General features: G+C 46.5%; 1 protein-coding gene and 1 long non-coding RNA gene across 2 annotated transcripts in view; one reads left to right on the forward strand and one right to left on the reverse strand.

Moving 5' to 3' along the window:
- Positions 1-2,165: 2,165 nt before the first annotated feature.
- On the reverse strand, positions 2,166-5,137 carry IL13 (interleukin 13). Its single transcript, XM_019963605.2, has 4 exons — positions 3,991-5,137; positions 2,984-3,037; positions 2,637-2,741; positions 2,166-2,299 (listed from the first exon to the last, which is right to left on the reverse strand). Exons 1-4 carry the CDS (start codon positions 4,120-4,122, stop codon positions 2,192-2,194), a joined length of 399 nt encoding a protein of 132 aa, XP_019819164.1. The 5' UTR covers positions 4,123-5,137; the 3' UTR covers positions 2,166-2,191.
- Positions 2,273-13,630, forward strand: part of LOC139184112 (uncharacterized) — a 41,284-nt gene continuing 29,926 nt past the window's right edge. Inside the window, exon 1 of the long non-coding RNA XR_011567582.1 lies at positions 2,273-2,412. This is a non-coding gene — a long non-coding RNA (uncharacterized lncRNA). The remainder of the gene's footprint in view (positions 2,413-13,630) is intronic.

Here is a 13,630-nt window from a genome sequence, read left to right on the forward strand (position 1 = left end):
ACTGTCAGTTCCCACCTTGGACAGCCCATGAGATACTCAGCTCCTGTGCCACTCCTAGGTCTTCCCTCTCTGGGCTGAGCATCCCCAGGTCCCTGCACAGTTGACTGTGGCTTCCTCCCTCACCTCTGTCTGGGTGCAGATGAGGGGTTCACTCTATTTGAGAGTGGTCCCCGAAGCAGTGCACTGTGGTCATCTGCACCCTGGACAGGTCCTGCCATGGTCTCTGTTGCCTGAATCACGCACGGCATAAACTCTCACTGCTCCTGAGTGACTGTCTCCACTGACTTGTGAGCATCACTGTAGATGTTCCCACAGGGTTCTGGGCTCCGCAGGAAGTGTGCCTGCCTTCCACTCAGCATCTGAGACTGGTCTCTGATGACCCACCACCTATTGCAAGAAGCATCCTGTGCTTCCAAAGATACACAGTGGAAACCATGGCTGATGGGTATGCCCATTAGCTGTGGCTTGCTGTGGCTGGCTGCTTCCTGCCTTCCATGTGCTGGCCTTGACTGAAGGAGAAGCAAACAGACCTGCTTAGGGGAGCAGTCTGACCTTGGCTCTCCACCCCGGTCACTCCACAGTCCAGGGGCCACAAGTCAGTGGTGCTGTGTTCACAGAGGTAGTGAGTGTGCACTGTCTCACGCCAAGAGGTGTCCAGACATTGAGTGGGCTGCCCCCAGAGAGTAAGTGGCCTGAATCCACGACCTTTATGATATTGTCACCAGCTTGTGTGGGCCCCTCCCCTGACGGGTAATTCATTACTTACTCTTAATTACTGAATTACCCGTCAGGGGAAGGGCCCGCACAAGCTGGTGACAATATCATAAAGGTCGTGGATTCAGGCCAGATGGCATTTAGACAGAGGAAGGCAGGGTAGTTAAATGTGTGAGCTATGGAGTTGGAGTAAGTTTGGGGTTCACACCCTGGCATTGCTCCTGCCAGCTGTGGGACCTTTGGTAAGCCACCTGCTCTTCCCTGAACATCATAGGGTGATACCAGAAGGCGAGTGGGTGGTGCCAGACACAGGCTGGCCACCCATCAAGAGCTGTGGTCATAAGACCACTTCCGAGGTCTCTGCCTGCTCCAGACATCCTCTTTGAACCCCGACACCCTGGCCCATGCTTCCTCCGCCTCCCTGTGGGTGGTGGTGGCGGGGAACTTCCTCCTGGCCAGGTCTCCTCTCCCCAAGGGGTCTGCTTCTTTTCTTTCAGCCTAGGTCTCGTCCCTTACTCCCCCTCCACTCTATCCTAGGCCCCCTCCTCCAGCTGGCCTGCTTCCCGGAGAGCTGCTCAGAGTTTTAAGAACACAGGCCAGTATCCCCAAAAGGCCAAAATAAAATGCAAACACCATCAGGTCTCTTGTCATCATTTTTATTTTAGCTTTCAGCTTGACAAAGTCAATGAAACAGTTTCTTCAGTGACCCCCCCTCAGTCCACACACACCATATGCAGTGTTCTAGACTTCTATATATTATTAACTCTTTGATAACATATTTTAATACTTAACTTTAAATACTAGGAAAAATAATAAATTATTTGGCTGAGGGCCCACTGCTGGCTATCAGACAAGAGTGGCTACTCTGGCTCTCTCTCCTGTCCCTTGCCTTGGCCCCAGGACCCTAGTGAGGTAGCAGAAGTTTGCATACAGTACTTACTGCCAGGGATTCCTAATGCCCACTGCTTTAGTGCTGGAGCCCCAAGTCTCCAAGCCCTTGGCTCCAAGTTCTGGCAGTAACAGTCCCTCCTAACCCCAGTACAGACAAAAACACTTGTTTAAATAACACACAATAATAAATAAGGCCAAGAAGGAATGTGCCTGGGCTGCGCTCTGCCTCAGTTGCCCCTGTGTAAAGCAGGTGTCTCCTCCACCAGGTGTCTAATAAACACTACAGTTTGTTCTGAGGAGGGGAGGTCATGTGGGGCAAGGTCCACCCTTGTCCACCGAGCTCGGATTCCTGGATGGAGGAGACCTGCTGGGCTGAGTCCCAGATATCAAGACACAGGGCAGCTGAAGTTGGCTAGGCTCAAGGAAGGCAGCGCAGGCTCAAGTCTAAGCTAAGGACATCTTATCCCCCCTCCCTAACCCTCCTTTAGTCTCCCCAAGAAATTTCTGACATCTGAAAGAAAAATAAATCTGCAACTTAGATGGTCAGGATCTGCCTCTGCAGATAATAATGCTAGCTTTTCATGTTTCAGTTGAATCTTTCATTGCGAAAAACGATCCTTGAATGTCTGAGCAGGTCTTTTAAGAACTGGGCCACTTCAATTTTGGTGTCTCGGACGTACTCACTGGAAACCTGCTGCAAGGCAAAGAGGCCAGCATGTTGGTGGGACGCCAGAGTGAGGACGATCAGCATCCATCAGGGGCTTCCCACTCACCAGCTGGTTCATTCTTCACAAAAGCCCCCATGAGGTGGGTACTGCTCTCACCCACATTTTACAGATGTGGGACTGAATGAAGCTCAGGTAGGAGTTGGGAGCCCCCAAGCCCATGTTTTGGAAATCCCAAAGCCATGTCTCTGCTTCCACAGTGGGCCCACCCCTTTGTGGACACATGTCTCAGATGCTCTGGGGCTCCCAGGGTGAGCCCAGGGCTGGCAGAAGTGGGTGCCAGGTCAAAGGACAGGGGGGCCTTACCTTAGCTGAGGGCTTGTGAGGACAGAGTGCATTCAGCATCCTCTTGGTCCTTTGGATGACACTGCAGTTGGAGATGCTGATCAGGGAGTCCAGGGCTGCACAGTACTGTGGGGGGTGGGGGGAAACACCAGGGAGTCAGGCAGCACGTTCAGTGAGTCTGTAGGAGGAGGGGAACTGAGCGGCCCGGCGGAGACAGGTCTGGGTGGTGGGGGAGACCAGATTATGAGGGGGCAGAGAGTGGCTCTTAAAGCTTGCTTGGAACCCCCCAGTTGTGTGAGTGAGGCTCAGACACGACCTCAGAGGGCTGCAGCCCTGGACGTGTCCCCGCAGTGTTGGGGGGTCCTCACCATGCTGCTCGTCAGGTTGAGGCTCCACACCATGCTGCCATTGCACAGCGGCACCTGAGGGAGCAAAGGACAGCGAGCTAAGTGCTGGCAGGGTCTCAGGCCAGGCCTCCACAGGGATCAGGCCCCACAGGCATTCCCAGGACTGCAGACCTGGGACCTTCAGTGTTCCCGAGCTTCATTTTCCACTCTGCACAGTTGCGGAGACCCACTGTCCAGGGGCTTAGAACTGAGAGAGAAATACTGAGTGCCACAACCAGTAAGGGACAGCCTTGTGTGAAGCTTGCCAGAGCCATAGTGGGAGGGCAGGTGACACTGGCTGACAGGGGGCCTGCAGGGAAGGCCCAGGGCAGGGTGGCCAGGCCAGTCTGATGGGAGGTGATGGGAGTCTAGTCTAGAAACAGCTTGCCTTCTGAATTGGGGATGCTGCAGTTCAGAGCATGGGCACTCTGGTGTCACCCAGTACTGGCTTGAATCTGACTTTTGTCATTTAACCTCACTGATGTCAATAAAATGGGGTATCGTACCTGTCTCTTGAGGTGGTTGGCAGCGATGTTATAAGATGTAAAGCCCCAGAAATGGGCCTGGCACATTATAGTGCTCAGAAAGTGTGGGCCGTCACCACTGGGGAGAGGAGCTGACCCCACTCATGGATGCTTCCATAAGAATGGGCTTAACTAAGATGCTGTGAATAATGGCTCCATTATGGTGTTCAGATCTAGTTGGCAAATGCCAAAATAGTTCTAGGAGGGTGCCAGCTCTTCTCTTCTTTCCTCTGTTCCAAAACCACTGAGCAGGAGCTGACCATGGCAGGCAGGGCCAGGCCAGGGGAGCAGGTGGTCGCTGGGGGCTCTGCCATATTCCTTCATGGGTCCATCCATACTGCTGCACTTCACCCCTGGCTCCTCTCCCTCAAAGCCAGACTCACCTTGCAGTCCTCAGGGCTTCTTCCTTGAGACCCCCTCACCCCTGCACCCTCAGAGCTGGGACCCTGGCCCACAGGCACTCACCTTCTGGTTCTGGGTGATATTAACCAGCTCTTCAATGAGCTCCTTGAGGGCTGTAGCAGAAGGCACAGGGCTTGGGGAGGTGAGGCCACCAAAGCAGATAAGAACAATGACCGCGGTCAATAAGAGCGCCATGGAGCCTAGAACAGCACAGGAAGAAATTGAGGAGCAGACGCATAGGCTGGCCTAAGCTGCGTGTCTTGTGGCCTTAGGCACTTGTGGCAGCTTTTATAGGCCCAAGTGGTGACGCCTCACACCCTGGTCTCTGCTTTGTCGGGCACTATCTACAAACCACATCTTTACTCATCTTAATTTTACTTTGTGGAAAATCCAGTGTCGCATAAAGGAAAGAATTTGATTTCTTGTGGACTTATTACTGAGAAGGGTCTAGGGCAGTTTCGAGATCTGGATGAACTTACTGCAGGGGTGAATGAGAGGACCCCGAGGGCAGCCCGATGTCAACTATGCCAGCTGGAACTCCAGCACTTTTAGCGAGTGCTCACCCAGCTCCTGTCCGCAGATCCCTTTGGGTCACCAGAAATGCTGGAGAGACAGTGCTCTGATCACAGTCTATCAGATGTGGGAATCTGGAGGGATTATTTTTTCATTGAACAGTTCTGTTACATTACCAAAACAATGCTTGCTCTGGATACAAAATTCAAACAGGATAAAAGAAGAGTGATGTTCATGTCTTTTAACCCATCTGGTTCCCTGTTGCCCCAGTGTGGGAAGGACTGTGGAATTTCAGATTCCCAGGTCTCCATTGAAAGATCCAGTCAGATTCAGGGATCCTTGCAGGAGCTTTCCTTTGGAAGGTTGTTTTGCTGATAACTCTCAGTATGTGCAGCCTGAACACTGAGTGCCACACCCAGCCTTCACTGTGGGTTCATCTTGCTGGGAAACCTTCAGAGGGCAGCGCTGGCAAGAGGTGGACCCAGCCTTCGCCCTGGAGAGTAGCTGTCCCCACTGCCACTGAGACCTGGGGCGACCCCCTCTCTGCATCATTATCTGTGAGACCATCCTGTGCTCTCTGAGTCATCAAGTTTCCCTTGCAGACTGAAGGCTGTGGAGGGTGACTCCTGGGCCTGCCCCCACTCCGGGGTCCCCTGTGGGCAGCCCACCCCCTGAAGGGACACTGGAAGGGAGCCACTTCCCTGTTCTCCCCTCATTTCTCTAGAAGTCCTTCAGAAACTTGGCCAACCGAGGCCCCAGTATTTGCCTATCGGGTGCTGATGTCAAGCTTGCTGCTTCACCCATTTCCTCCCCTAAGCCTGTGCCTCCCCCACTAGGCCCCCTCTCTGTCTGCTCTGGCTGCCTCTCTGTCCTATGCCAGTGGGGCTTAACCTCCTCACAAGTGTCCTCTAAGGGACACTGGGGCTACCGCTCCTGCTCAGAAGAGAAAGCCCAGCCTCACCCACCCTCTCCTCTCACTGGTAACATGGTTCTCACCCTCTCTTCTCTCCCAGCCCCAGGCTTCCCGGCATAACTGCAGACCCTAAGGCCTGGAAGCCAGGCCCTGCATTTTGTGGCTCGCGCATGCCTGGAGTGCTGCCACCTGCTTGTGAGACCTCAGTTTCTTCCTCTGCAGAACAGGGTCAATAGCATCTCTTGGCGGAGGGTGGGGGGGGGGGGGGGTCTCTGTGTTGGGGGAAGGAGTGGGGAACCACCATGGCCTGCTCCAGGATGAGTGGAATGCCCCCTCCCCCCTACGAACAGCACAACCAAGCGGGGAGCGGTGGGCAGGGGCGCCCCCGCGCGTGGGAGAAGGCCCGCGGTCGCAGCGATGCCCCGGAGATAGGCGCCGCCTTATGTAATGGGAGATGGGGCTGATAAACGGGATCCGCGTAGCTTGGGTCCCCTCTGGCTGCAGATGTCGGCCGGTGAAGGAGGGAGGGGTAGGAGTGCAGACTTGCTTCTCCGCGGAGCCGCGAAGCACCCACTCCTGCCCCCGGCCCTGGTCCACGCGTGTTGGAGGCCCGACGAGAGAGTGGCAAGGGTGGGAGCAAGCGGACTGAGCGCCAGGCTGGGTCAGGGTGCCTGTGCGCACCAGCTAGGGGATGGCGCCTGTGTCCCCGGGGCAGGGGATCTTGTGGGGACACAATCGAGCTGCCCGCCCCTCCTAAGCTGGCTGGCCCTCAGCCCCCGGCGAGCCCCTGCTGGTCAGTCAGTCGGTCAGTCAGTCGGACCGTGATGCTGTTTTGTTTTCAGCGGCGCTCGGTTCACATCCCAAATCGTTGCAATAAACACAACTACAGAAGTGCTGCTCCGGGCACTTGACACAGGCGGCTTGCAACTCTCCACCAGCCACTGCGTTGGGCCGCCAGGTCGGCTCTTACAGGAGCAGAACCCCGCGCTCAGGGTGTGTAGGAGCCAGCCCAGATCCGTGGCCAGGAAAGGGCAGGCTCACGAGCCTCACTGCCCTGCTCTCGCCACAGATGGGACTGATGGGGTTGCCTACCCTGCGCGAAGTTTTGAAAAACTTCCTTTAACAATCTCCACTCCCACCCCCCAATTTTGGTTCTGCGTTAGTAGGAATAAGGGTTAGGCAAGTTGTTTTAATAATGTAAAACTCCTAACTTAATAGATTTTCTTTTTTATGAAAGTTATATGTGCATGTAATTTTTTTAATCAAACAATTTGAGGAGGTTTATTGCGAAAAATGGCACTTTGGAGAATTTCCCCATTGGTCTGCACATCTGGTGAGTGAGGCACTGAGTGCCCTACTTTGTTCCCTGCAATCTTTTTAGAAGTGTTTGCATAGCTAACAAGCTTGGAAGAGATAGCATCTTCTGAAGCAAAAAGCAGGCAGGCTTAAATATCCATTATTAGCAATTCAGGTTGTCTAAGCTCAGACTTCTTATCTTGTAATGCAACTCACTGTGTGTACAGGTACCATATGGCTCTCTTGACATTACTCTGTGAGAACTGGGGTTCAGGTAACCTAAAAAAGATAATACTCTAGGAACTTCCCTGGTGGTCCAGTGGGTAACACTCTGCCTTCCAATGCAGGGGGTGCACATGCCTTGTGGCCAAAAAACCAGAACATAAACCAGAAGCAATGTTGTAACAAATTCAATAAAGATCTTAAACATAGTACACATTAAAAAAAAAAAAGATAATACTCTAATACTTGCGCTTCGTCTAATAAACTGTTCTTTGTCTCTGATCTGGGAGTCTTGTCTTCTGCCAGCCTCCATGAAACCATGGCAGGCTGACTGGTTAGCATGCAAGTGGGATAAAAGTCTCAGAGCCGCCAGTTCTGACAAGCAATTCCCCGCCGCATCGTTGGCCTCCAGAGGAATCGTGACCTTAACTATTTCTTTTGGTGTTTCCCTCCTCCATGTTTCTAGATTTCTTGGTTTTTAGATGCAGGTATTATCTGTGGTTTACAGTGAATATTTAATTCTTTCTCCTCCTTGCCATCTTCTTCCATTGCATCATTCCTTTTTTTTTTCTCATTATACCAGGATACATAGATCATAATTTGGGTTGGTCAGAAGTTTTCTCGTTTACATAATTATGCTAATATATTCTCTGCTAAAGCATATCATTAAGATTAATTTTCTCTCAAAACTTTTTTTTCTAATAATAATAGTCTTTGTCCATTTGCTTAGTTTGCATAATGTCCCTCTCAGTGATTTAATCTTAAATTCTCAGCCACTTAAATAAATCTCCTTGCAAAAGATTTGGGTAAATCAGTTATTCTCACAATTTCATCTTCCCAAGAAAGTCTCCTCTAGAGCCTGCTGACCTGCCCTGACGTGGACACTGCCATTTGCAATGGGAATTCCCTTCTCCTGTTTCCTTTGTGGCTCTCCTATTCCTTGTTTCCCTGGTCTTCCTCTTTCTTGGGAGGAACACATCCAAAAAAACCACAGAATTTCAGAAAAGTAATTTTCCTTTAGAATTTTGAATACCTGTGCTATTGTGTCTTAGCTTCCAATATTGCTGTTCAGAAGTCCAATAACATTTTGAATCCAGATCTTTTCTAACTCTCCTTCTGGAAATTTGTAGGAAAATTTCTTGGTTCTCATGCTCCAAATTTTACAATGATGTTTCTTGATGTGGCTCTGTTTTCATCTGTGATGCCAGATATAGTGGGCTCTTTCAAACAAACATGTCACTAAGTTTTAGGAAATTTTCTTTCTTTAAAATTTTTTTTAAAAATTGATATAGTTGATTTACCATATTTGGTTAGTTTCAGATGTGATTTGGTTGTACATATAACCTGCTTAAAATCTTTTCCATTATTCTATATTTAAAGATATTGAATATAGTTCTCTGTGCTATACAGTAAATCCTTGTTGGTTATCTAATTTATGTATAGCAATGTGTATCTGCTAATTCCATACTCCTAATTTATCCTTCCCTATCCTTCCACTTAGGTAACCATAAGTTTGTTTTCTGTGTCTGTGGGTCTGTTTCTGTTTTGTAAATAACTCATTTGTACTGTTTTTTAGATTCCACATTTAAGTGATGTCATAATATTTGTATTTCTCTGATTTACTTCACTTAGTGTGATAATCTCTAGGTCTGTCTATGTTTCGACAAATGGCATTATTTCATTCTTTTTAATGGCCCAGTAGTATTCCATTGTATATATGTACCACATCTTCTTTATCCATTCCCTGTCCATGGACACTTAGGTTGCTTTCATGTCCTGGCTATTGTAAATAGTGCTGCTATGCACATTGGGGTGCATGTGTCTTTTCAAATTAGCTTTTGTCTTTTCTGGATGTATGCCCAGGAGTGGGATTGCTGGACCATCTGATGACTCTATTTTTAGTTTTCCATAGTGGCTGCACCAATTTACATTCCCACCAACAGTGTAGAAGGGCTCCCTTTTCTCCACACCCTCTCCAGCATTTATTATTTGTAGACTTCTTGATGATGGCCATTCTGATAAGAAATTTTAAACCTTTTATTATTTTACTTTTTAAAATTATTGTAAAGCCATTGCTGTTTTGAAAAATAATTTTATTTTTTAGAACAGTTTTAGATTCTTGGCAAAATTGAGTAGAAAGTATAGAAAGTTTCTGTATACTCCTTAATCTCACACGTATGTCACCAACATCCTCCATCAGAGTACGTTCATTACAATTGATGAACCTACAGGAACACATCATTATCACACAGAGTCCGTAGTTTACTTTAGGGTTCACTCTTTGTGTTGTACATTCTATGGGTTTAAACAAATGTATAATGTATACTCACTGCCACACACACAGATAGTAGTTTAATTGCACTAGTCACCCTATCTTCACTCTAACCCCTGGCTACCACTGATCTCTCTACTGTTTCTATAGTTTTGCCTTTTCCAGAATCATATAGTTGGAATCATACAATATATAGCCTTTTCAGATTGTCTTCCTTCACCTAGTAATATCCTCCAAGTCTTTTCATGGCTTGACAGCTCATTTCCTTTTAGCATGGAGTAATATTCTGTGTCTGGATGTACCAAGTTTATTTATCCATTTATCTACAGAAGGATATCTTGGTTGCATCAAGTTTGGCTAAATATGAATAAAACTGCTATAAACATCCACCTGCAGACTTTTGTGTGGACACAAGTTTTCAATTTATTTGCGTAAGTACAAAGGAATGAAGTTACTGGATCATATGGTAAGAGTATGTTTAATTTTGTAGGAAACTGTCAGAGTGTCTTCCAAAGTGGCTGTACCATTTTACATTGCCACCAGCAGTAAATGAGAATTCCCATTGCTTCACATCCTCATGAAAATTTGGTGGTATCAGTGTTTTGGATACTGACCATTCTTATGGGTATGTAATGGTTCAGTTCAGTTCAGTTGCTCAGTCGTGTCCGACTCTTCATGACCCCATGGACTGCAGCACGCCAGGCCTCCCTGTCCATCACCAACTCCTAGAGTTTACCCAAAATCATGTCCATTGAGTTGGTGATGCCATCCAACAATCTCATTCTCTGTTGTCCCCTTCTCCTCCTGCCTTCAATCTTTCCCAGCATCAAGGTCTTTTCCAATGAGTCAGCTCTTCGCATCTGGTGGCCAAAGTATTGGAGTTTCAGCTTCAACATCACTCCTTCCAATGAATACTCAATAGCAGTCCTTCCAACGAACACTCAAGACTGATCTCCTTTAGGATGAACTGGTTGGATCTCCTTGCAGTCCAAGGGACTCTCAAGAGTCTTCTCCAACACCACAGTTCAAAAGCATCAGTTCTTCAGCACTCAGCTTTCTTTAGAATCCAACTCTCACATCCACACATGACTACTGGAAAAACTATAGCCTTGATTAGATGGACCTTTGTTGGCAAAGTAATGTCTCTGCTTTTTAATATGTGTCTAGGTTGGTCATAACTTTTCTTCCAAGAAGCAAGCATCTTTTAATTTCATGGCTGCAGTCACCATCTGCAGTGATTTTTGAGCCCAAGAAAATAAAATCTGTTACTGTTTACACTGTTTCCCCATCTATTTGCCATGAAGTGATGGGACCGGATGCCATGATCTTAGTTTTCTGAATGTTGAGCTTTAAGCCAACTTTTTCACTCTCCTCTTTCACTTTCATCAAGAGGCTCTTTAGTTGTTCTTCACTTTCTGCCATAAGGGTCATCTGCATATCTGAAGTTATTCCAACACAATGAAACTATGAGCCATGCCGTGTAGGGCCACCCAAGATGGTCAGGTCATGGTGGAGAGTCAAAATATAGTCCACTGGAGAAGGGAATGGCAAACACTTCAGTATTCTTGCCTTGAGAACCCCATGAACAGTATGAAAAGGCAAAAAGATAGGATACTGAAAGAGGAACTCCCCAGGTCAGTAGGTGCCCAATATACTACTGGAGACAGTGGGGAAATAACTCCAGAAAGAATGAAGAGACGGAGCCAAAGCAAAAACAATACCCAGTTGTGGATGTGACTGGTAATGGAAGCATGGTCTGATGCTGTAAAGAGCAATATTGCATAGGAACCTGGAATGTTAGGTCCATGAATGAAGGCAAATTGGAAGTGGTCAAACAGGAGATGGCAAGAGTGAACATCACCATTTTAGGAATCAGCGAATTAAAATGTAGTGGTATCTCCCTGTTTTAATTTGCATTTTCCTGATGGCATATGATGTGGAACCCTTTTCACAGGCTTGCTTGCTATATGGGTGAAGTGCCTATTAAAGCATTGACCTCTTTTTAAAATTGGGTTGTTCATTTTCCTGTGTTGACTTTCAAGAGTTTTTTGTGTCTGATGTCTTTTTTTTTTTAATTGAAGGTTAATTGCTTTATAATATTGTGTTGGTTTCTGCCATACATCAGCATGAATCAGTTATAGGTGTATATATATATCCCCTCCCTCTTGAATCTCCCGCCCCTCTTCCCCTCATCCCACCCTTCCAGGTTGTCTCAGACCCCTAGTTTGAGTTCCATGAGTCATACAGCGAATTCCCACTGGCTGTCTATTTTACATATGGTATTGAGTGTGTTTCCCTGCTACTCTCGCCATTCGTCCCATCCTCTTCTCCCTGCCTTCCCATGTCCGTAAGTCTGTTCTCTATGTCCGTGTCTCCATTTTTGCTCTGCAAATAGGTTCCTCAGTACTATCTTTCTAGATTCCATTTATGTGTGTTAATATACAGTGCTCATTTTTCTCTTTCTGACTTACTTCACTTTGTATAATAGGCTCTAGGTCCATTCATCTCATTAGCATTGACTCAAATGCATTCCTTCTTATGGCTGAGTAATATTTCATTGTATATATGTGCCATGGCTTCTTTATCCATTCTGTCAATAGACATCTAGCTTGCTTCCATCTCCTAGCTATTATAAATAGTGCTGCAGTGAATACTGGGGTACATATGTCTTTCAGTTATGGTTTTCCAAGGGTATGCCCAGTAGTGGGATTGTTGAGTCATATAGTAGTTTTATTCCTCGTTGTTTAAGGAATCTCTATACTGTTTTGGCCACCTCATGCGAAGAGTTGACTCATTGGAAAAGACTGATGCTGGGAGGGATTGGGGGCAGGAGGAGAAGGGGATGATAGAGGCTGAGATGGCTGGATGGCATCACTGACTCGATGGACGTGAGTCTGAGTGAACTCCGGGAGTTGGTGATGGACAGGGAGGCCTGGCGTGCTGCGATTCATGGGGTCGCAAAGAGTCGGACACGACTGAGCGGCTGAACTGAATAATGAGTGATGTTGAGCATCTTTTCATATATTTATTAGCCATCTGCATGTCTTCTTTGGAGAAATGTCTGTTTAGGTCTTTTGCCCACTTTTTGATTGGGTTGTTTGTTTTTCTGGTATTGAGTTGCATGAACTACTTGTATACTTTGGAAATTAATCCTTTGTCAGTTGTTTCATTTGCTATTATTTTCTCCCATTGTGAGGGTTGTCTTTTCACTTTGTTTATAGTTTCCTTTGCTGTGCAAAAGCCTGTAAGTTTAATTAGGTCCTGCTTGCTTATTTTTGTTTTTATTTCCACTCTAGGATGTGGGCCATAGAGGATCTTCCTGTGATACATGTCATAAAGTAGTCTGTCTATGTTTTCCTCTAAGAGTTTTATAGTTTCTGGTCTTACATTTAGGTCTTTAATCCATTTTGAGTTTATCTCTGTGTATGGTGTTAGGAAGTGTTCTAATTTCATTCTTTTACACACAGCTGTCCAGTTTTCCTAGCATCACTTATTGAAGAAACTATCTTTGCCCCATCGTATATTCTTGCCTCTTGCCTTCTTTGTCAAAAATAAGGTGTCAGTAGGTGCGTGGGTTGTTGTATCTGACATCTTTTGCAGATATATTTTCCTAGTCTGTGGCTTGTCTTCATTCTCTTGACAGTCATCTTTTGCACAGAAGAAATTTTTAATTTTAATGAAGTTCAGTTCATTTTTTTTATGGCTTCTGCCTCTGCATGACTCTGGTGTTGCATGTAGAAAGTCATCACCAAACCCAAAGTCATATGTTTTCTCCTCTTCTAGAAGTTTTATAAATTTGTATTTTACATTCAGGTCTGTGATCCATATGTGTGTGTGTGTGTGTGTGTGTGTATCTATATCTATATATATTTCACTTGCAGATGTCCAGTACCAGCATTGTTCATTGAAAAGATTTTCTTTGCTCCACTGAATTCCCTTGCTCCTCTACCAAAGATCAGTTAACTGTATTTACATGTCTGTTTATGGGCTTTCTGTTTTGTTCCATTGATCTATTTTATTCTTTTGCTAGTACCACATTGTCTTAATTATTATAGCCTTACAGTAAGTTCTGATGTTGGGTAGTGTCAGTCTTCCAACTTTGTTCTTCTCCTTCAATATTCTGGAGCTTTTGCCTCTCCATATAAACTTTATAATCAGTTTGTTGATATCTGCAAAATAACCTGTTGGATTTTGATTGGGATTGCTTGAATCTATAGATCAAGTTGGGAAGAACTGACATTTTGACAATATTGAGTCTTCCTATCCATAAACATGGACTTTTTGTTGTTGTTCAGTTGCCAAGTCCTGTCTGACTCTGTGACTGTATAGACGGCAGCACCCCAGGTTTCCCTGTCCTTCACCATCTCCCAGTTTGCTCAAGTTCATGTTCATTGAATCAGTGATGCCATCCAACCATCTCATCCTCTGTTGCCTTCTTCTCCTGCCTTCTGTCTTGCCCAGCATGAGAGTCTTTTCCAATGAGTCAG

The sequence above is a fragment of the Bos indicus genome, chromosome 7 (genome assembly GCF_029378745.1).
Source record: "Bos indicus isolate NIAB-ARS_2022 breed Sahiwal x Tharparkar chromosome 7, NIAB-ARS_B.indTharparkar_mat_pri_1.0, whole genome shotgun sequence".
NCBI lineage: Eukaryota > Metazoa > Chordata > Mammalia > Artiodactyla > Bovidae > Bos > Bos indicus.